The following is a 7708-nucleotide window of genomic DNA, read 5'->3' as shown; positions in this document are numbered from 1 at the left end:
TCCAAGTCTTTCCACTTGATGGTGCATGTATACGAGGTCACATGTTCATTTGAATCAGTCGTTCCATTATACTTCGGGATTTCGGGCATACAGAACTTCTTAGGGATCGGCTTTAGAGCTTCGCTGGGGGGAAAGGCTTTTGGATGAACTTCTTAGAATCCAGGCCTTTCAGTATCAATGGTGCTCCTGTATTTGGTCGACCATAGAGTTGTAAGTATCCACCTTTTTGTCATTACCTTCGATTTTCTTTTCTCCCGATTCTACTTGTTTTATCAATTCCACGAGCATCTTTATCATCTCAGGGTTGGTACCGGATTCATCTTCACTCAGCCTTTTTGTGACTAATTCATTTTTGCGAGTGTTTTCCCGAGATGGTTCGGGCTCAACTCTACTGGGAGCGCGGCTTTCGTTCCACAACTGGGCTATCGCTGCCTGTTGAGCCTGTAGCATTTCGAAGATCACATGCAAATTGATCACATCGCCTTCACCACCGTGCGTATCCTTGACTACCAACCTGGCTCCTCTACGAACGATGTTTTTCGGGTCAGTGGGCAAGTTAGCATCGATGGCCACATGGCAGTTGGCATCGATTAGATTACGACTGGGACCCTGTTGGGGTCAGAATGGTAAAGCTCGTTGCTAGACACTATATTGTTGTTCTCGTTGTGGTGGTCAGATTCAGCATCAACGTTTAGGTGAGCAGACTGAGAGTTTGACATCTTTAAGTCTTCCTGAAATTAAGATCTTAAAGAACAAGAGTAAAGCAGAGTGTGTTGTGGAAATTTGTATCAAGTAGCCACAATTATCCTTAACCCTCGGTGGGCGCCAAACTGTTTACCCTAAAAAACGAAAAACAATTAAATTTTTATGTGATTTTAAGGATATGCGGATTAATTCAATACAAATGATAAATTGCATTAGATTAAACACATAAATGACGTAATAAATTGTCAAACAACTTAAGAGGAATGATTCCGGACTTAGTTACTGCCTTAATGGAATGCCTGCCTTCGATTGTGGATTCACAATATTGAAGCACTGATGAACAAAAGTAAGAACCTTGAATAATGGAGAAAATAAGAGTATATTGTCTTGGTATGCGCATTACAATGTCCTCAATGAATATCAGACTCCCCTTTATATAGTAGCGGATTTTTACCCTAAGTAAAATTCTATAAGATGGAAAAATCTTTTGTTTAACTAATCACTTATTCTCTGTCGATATGTGCCGAGATTCACGCCGTGACATCCGGCCGGTCGCCGATATCACGACCTTCTGTTGGTCCTGCTCGATCGTCTGGTAATTCTCTCCGATGCCTTTGGGGTTTGAACCGGTCTTGGGGGTCATGGCCTCGATATTTCCATGGGCATGTATTTTACTCGGACCTCATATCGAGGGGCTCCTTGCCTCGATTTCGGTTCCTTGCCTTCACGTTTCTTACTCCTTTTACATCATCAGAAATCGAGGCGTCTCATGGGCTTGATCTTACCCGTATACAATATTCATAGTCAAAAATCAGAAAGAAAAATCTACATTATTTGTTTCAGATGAAGGATTGCCTATTCAAAATTTCAGATCCAAATGAAAAGATAATCAACATCAAGGAAAAGAATATTAGTAAGTAGTTAAATGACATTAATTGAAAATATCTATTATTTTGTTTTTTTTCACTCTTTTTAAAATAAAATTAAGGAAATCTTTAGCAATCAATTCAAAGGAAGAAGATTAAGGTAATCTACGGTACTGGTTAGTTGCAAACTTTTCCTTACTTGTTGTTTTCCTTTAACTTTATGCAATTACACTTGCCTCCCCTTTATTTCATAAAATAAATTGACCTCCCCTTTCTTTTAAGTTTTTGTATTTTTCTTTTTTTGGTTGCAAATATAACCAATTCCATGCAATAATTGTTTCTTTCTAATTTTATTCATTAGTAACTGCTATTTTACTATTTTTTATAATAAATTAAAGATACATAAAAATAAAGTGTAAGTTTCATTAAATTTGTAACAAAGTAGAAAATAATATAAGATTAAAGTTCCTTTTTTTTATCATTTGAAAAATACTAGAGGGATAAAAATTGGACACTCTTAATTTATTACTATTCTTTAATACTCCTTACAGATTTAAGTAAATAATATATCGAACGTCTTTCTCCATTTTCAACATGAAAAATAATCTATTTGTGGAATTAGTTTTTAATATCAATATTCTTAATAATGTCATAATCACATATACTATCTTTCAAAAGCTGGGCATTTTAGTTAAATTAAGAAAGTAGAGGACAGAAATGAATCTTATTAAATTACCGGGTAGGTCTTTGTAACTATCAAAACTTGGGACATGAGGTTGCGCTATAAATTTGAAGGTTTCTCCTCGAGTCTGTACTAAAATTTGTCTTGTCATATCTTGTTGCGTAATCATGGCAAGAATGACATCTCAAATGAAAAACAAATCCGAGAAAAAAATTCTCAAAGATAAGCGTGCTGAGAAGATAGCACTTTCCAATAAGCAAAATGCTCTTAGTAAAAGAGCGATGGATCTTTCCACCTTATGTGGAATTGATATAGCAATTATAATTTTTTCAATTGCTGCTGAACCGTTTTTCTTTGGTAATCCAAATGTAGAATCGGTCGTCGAGCGATTTTCGCAAGCAAAACAATCATTTTACCGCATGTCAAGCCGTAAGACGACACATGAAAAGACTGGAGGTGGGGAAGAAAATGATACAATGAAAAAGGAGAAAAGGAAGGCAATAAATGAGGAAGAAAAAGGAGAATCTACATTGGAAATTTTCGAGCCAACTACTTTGGTAAAACTTGAGAAACTGAAGCAAGAGATTGACCAACTTGAAAAAGATTTGGCTGAAAAAATTGATGAGTTACAATCAAAAATAGGTGTAAAAGATCCAAAATTTGTACTCAAAATGAATGCAACAAAATGTTCAACCATATATAATAAATAAAGTTTACTATATATATGTTTCTGTTTAATGACAATGTGGCATAAGAAATGAATTTATTATTGTTCATTGTTTATGTTTTGTTTCCTTCAATATATATGGATTTCTTATATGCTTCTTATTTACACAATTTTCATATGCACACAAAAGGATAGTTTTGTGCTCAATTCGGAAGCTAGCACCACAAAATCTATATACTTAACACTTTTTGGATATTGAGTTGAGGTGAGAAAGTCCAAAATTGGTAAAAAATTTGTAAATAACTGTTGTGTTTGGAAATTTTAGCAAAAAAATGACGTGATTCATGTAACTAATTTTTTATTTTATTTATTTGGTATGGTGTTGATATGAATTGAGATTAAATGAAAAAAATGAAGATTCATATAGCCGATCCCAATTTGTTTGAGAATGATGCATAATTATTGTTGTTATTACTAATAGTAGTAATAACTAATTTGCTATCACATGTTAGAATTCCTACGATTCATTAATACAACTTAAATCCTAAAAAAAGTTGAACAAAATTTTGATAAATTAATGAAAAAAATGAAGAGTCCAAGTGAATACATTAAGAAAAATCTGAGCTTTTGCAAGAAAGAAAGGTTTTTCTTATGGGTACAGGAAAATAAAATACAGACCCTCTTTTATTTACAAAATCATATAGGAAACTTATTTTGTCTGTGGAAACAATAATATTATTCTCGTCTTTGCCAAAGCTTTTTGAAACATGTTTTGGTGTCTTTTTTATCTTGACATGTTTTAATAATGCTTGTAATAATTACACCAAACAAGTTACTAAATTAATCTGGTTATAAATTAAATGAATCAAATTGTATATTTTGAATCTATGAATGGGCATATGACTAAACGTTTTTCTTCCATATCATAAATGTATATAATGCATATGATTTCTCAATATTTTAATTTGATATTATCTCTTTTGTAAAAAAAAAATCAAATTTATAATATTCGATTTATCTTGTAATTTGTCTTATGTTTATCTTTTGATCCATAAAAGCTTTGCACCACTAATTCTATCTCATATTTGCCCCTTCCTATTTCTCACTGTTGTCCAGCTTGGTTCTGACATTTGCAAATGTGGAGCCACATAGACAAATAATTGATTTAAATTACCCCCAAACTATCAACTTAATTTATATATACCTTCTACTATAATTTCAAATATGCCCCCGAACAATTGAGAAGGTCCAAATATATCTTTGAATAATTAAAAAGGTCCAAATATATCCTACATGGACTAATTTTTTGATGGTATAAAATCATTAGTGGGAGCTCCTACGAGCCGGAGGTTGAATAATTAAAAAGGTCCAAATATATCCTACAAAGACTAATTTTCCGATGGTGTAAAATCATTAGTAGGAGATCCTACGAACCGAAAGTAAATGAAGTGCATATATAAGACAAATTTAAAACGTTAGGAATATATTTGAATATTTTTTCATAAAAATATAATAAATATTTGTTTACCCTCGAAAACAGATAACAATTAAATTTATATGTGGTTTTAAGGATATGAAGATTAATTCAATATAAATGATAAATTGTGTTAGATTAAACAGATAAAGGACGTAATAAATTATCAAACCACTTAAGAGGAATGATTCCGGACTCAGTTACAACCTTTATGGAATGCATGCCTTCGATCTCGTATTCATAATATCAAAGCACTGATGAACAATAGTAAGAACCTTGAATAATTGAGAAAATGAGAGTGTCACGGCCAGGAATTTCCACCTTCGGGACTGTGATGACGCCTAACATTTTACTTGCTAGGAAAGCCAACGTTAGAGGATCTTTATGCCAATTTTAATTAATTTCAATAAGTAAAATCCATTAAGCCGAAATGAAATTAAAATTTTGTGCGGAATGCCATAAAAAATAATAATATCTAAGTACAACCCGAATCTGGAGTCACAAGTTCACAAGCTTCTAGAGTTTCTACATACAGAGTTTGAAATAAGTACAACTGTCTCGAATGATAAAAAAAAATAGGGGGAAGGTGGAAGGTGGAATGGGACTTTAAGGTCTGTGGACGCCAGAAGATCTACCTCGAGTCTCCAAAAGTAAATCCGAGCTGATACGCCTCACAAGCAACTGGGACAATTACCAAAATATGCACAAGAAGTACAGAGTGTAGTATCAGTACAACCGATCCAATGTACTCCGTAAGTGTCGAGCCTAACCTCGACGAGATAGTGACGAGGCTATAACAGAATACCCACATAAATAAACATGTGCAGATAAAAATATACGTACAACATAACAACAATTAAAGGCTAAACATGTACTATTGGGAGGCGACATGCGAAAGGGGTACAAGATTGTCACGCCCCAACCTCGGGGAGCGCAACCAGCGCTCAACCGAGTGGACCCGGTCGAGCAATTCGGTTAGATACTTCCTACCCAACCAGCTTATGACCACAAGAAGGCGCGTTTCTATTAATTCAAATAGTAGACGGATAAAATATTTACAATATGACTAATTGATTTCACTTTACTACATCATTGTTAAGTTTCCAAAACACACACATTTTTCAATCTAGTGAAACAAGAGTCTAAGCATAACATAATCCGGTGACCCTCCTAACACCCATATACAACCCACATACTATCTACGGAACTCTAAATAGGTACAAAAGAGTACTACAAAAGTGCCGGCGACAAGGCCGCAGCTATACCTCAAATACAATACATATAGGACAAAAGATGCATAACCCCAAAATGAGATGGGGCTCACCAAGGCAGCTGAGAAGATGTTGATGATGTACCACTAGCTGCGATCGACACTGTCTGCTATGGAACCACCTACATCCATTTAAAGATGTAGCGCCCCCGATAAAAAGGACGTTAGTACTGTCGAATAGTACTAGTATGTAAAGCTAAACACCAATCTTAATAGAATGAACAATGAAACAAAGATGAAGCAGTCATGCTATTCAATAAGAGCTTCAAACAAATACGAAAACATCAAGTAAGGATCACATAGTTCTCAGTTCAATTTCCATATTATTAGGTTGATAATCTTAGTGTCATGTGCCACAATCCACAATACCATTGTGTTCCTATACAGAGTCCGATCTCGACCCGATCGCCTAGGTCATCTCATTTGAGACATCAACTATATCCACAATTTCAAAAAATCAATCCAGCACATTTACCACCATGTGTGCGGTATGATGTCTGTCCTGGCCCGATCGACTAGGTCATCTTGCTTGAGACATCATCCTTTCAGTCGTTTATCTCAATTCATATTTCCTTCCCATCTTTCAATACATGGCACGAGTGGCCTCATTTATTAAGTCATTCTTGGCACTTGGCCGAATCTTACAATCCAAGTTTCTCTTTTTATAAATTAAAATAACATTATCATCAACATCAATAAGGCCTATCATATAAGGTATTGCACACATAATGGAAAAGCTTGGAAAGTCCTAATCACACGACGACTTTTCATATAAATAAGCATAGCAATCTTTATTCGATTCTTGACCTTTCTCTACACATATTCCATATTTTAACCACATTTTCAAATAGCATGATGACATAGTAAACATTTAGAATAATTATTGAACATGAATCTTTCAAAACAACACATTAGGGTACTAAATTCTAGTATGATCAATTTAGGAACTTACACTAATTACACGAACACCAGGGATTTGATTCTAAGAAGAAGAGGGCTTAGCCATACATACCTCAATTAAGCTCTTAAAACTTTAAGATGTTCCGGAACTAGCAATTTCAATCTATTTTTGCAATATAGCAGAATTGAACCCAAAATTAGGAGAATGATGTATAATTCTAGCTCACTAGAGCATTTTATCAAACACTATGTGTGCATTATGTTTTAAGACTCTTTTTGTGTAAGATTCCATCCTTTCACAACCCATCTTTTATCATTTTTATCCCATACTATTCCTTCACACTTTCACCACACATGCATGTGAAATAAACAACCCTCATACACATGAGCCATCTTGCTAATTACCCATTTTTAGTAGAAATTTTGAAATTGAGAGCTAGGGCATAGATTCTTACTTTTAAGGTGAAGACTTAGTGAACTTCACTTGACAATCTTCAAGGTTTCTAGAAAATATTAAGTAATTTTTTTTATGAAGAACCCTTTTTCCCTCTAGGACCCTCTTTCTCACTCTAAAGGTTTTAGAAAATAGACTTAAAATGGTGTAGGATATGTGTTTTTAATGAAATAGGGTGGGGTTTAAAAATTAGAAAATAGGAGCCCCGATACAGTGTCATGACCCCAATCCCCGGTCATGATGGCGCCCAACACGATGCTAGGCAAGCCCGACCAATTCGTCACTCACAATTCCTTAAGTAGAATTCATTACCAATTAATAGGATTAAATGCCAAATTAACATGATTATAACTCTGTAGCAATAGATAAACAGTACGGAAAACTCCATAAAATATCACTATAAATCCCACCGATCTGGTGTCACGAGCCGAGAGCCTCTATTACTAGTCTGTGTAGCAACCTATACATAGAGTGGTCCAGAATGCGGAAAATAAAGAGGATAATAGGAGAAATCGGGTCCTGCGGACGCCATGCAGCTATCTCGATGACTCCGTAATAAGCTGAACAGCAGTATAAAGCCCAAACTATACCTCCGGGATACCTATATCTGCACACATGGTAAAGAGAGGAAAGTGAGTACTCCAACTCAATGAGTAATAGCAATACATAATGACTGACGGAAAGAAAACT

The 7708-nt window shown here is 34.7% G+C and overlaps 1 protein-coding gene across 1 annotated transcript; it reads left to right on the top strand.

The window, feature by feature from the left end:
- The first annotated feature begins 2420 nt into the window (after positions 1-2420).
- Positions 2421-2963, top strand: LOC104224209 (agamous-like MADS-box protein AGL29). The gene has a single exon (XM_009775807.2). It carries the CDS (start codon positions 2421-2423, stop codon positions 2961-2963), a length of 543 nt encoding a protein of 180 aa, XP_009774109.2.
- Positions 2964-7708: the final 4745 nt, after the last annotated feature.

Source organism: Nicotiana sylvestris, chromosome 9 (assembly GCF_000393655.2).
Source record: "Nicotiana sylvestris chromosome 9, ASM39365v2, whole genome shotgun sequence".
In the NCBI taxonomy this organism is placed as follows: Eukaryota; Viridiplantae; Streptophyta; class Magnoliopsida; order Solanales; family Solanaceae; genus Nicotiana; species Nicotiana sylvestris.
The sequence above is the reverse complement of the archived record's forward strand: the minus strand, read 5'-3'. Positions and strand labels throughout refer to the sequence as shown.

Bases quoted from the DNA above. Each gene is read 5' to 3' on its own strand.
- LOC104224209 (XM_009775807.2), top strand. From the start codon at position 2,421: ATGGCAAGAATGACATCTCAAATGAAAAACAAATCCGAGAAAAAAATT.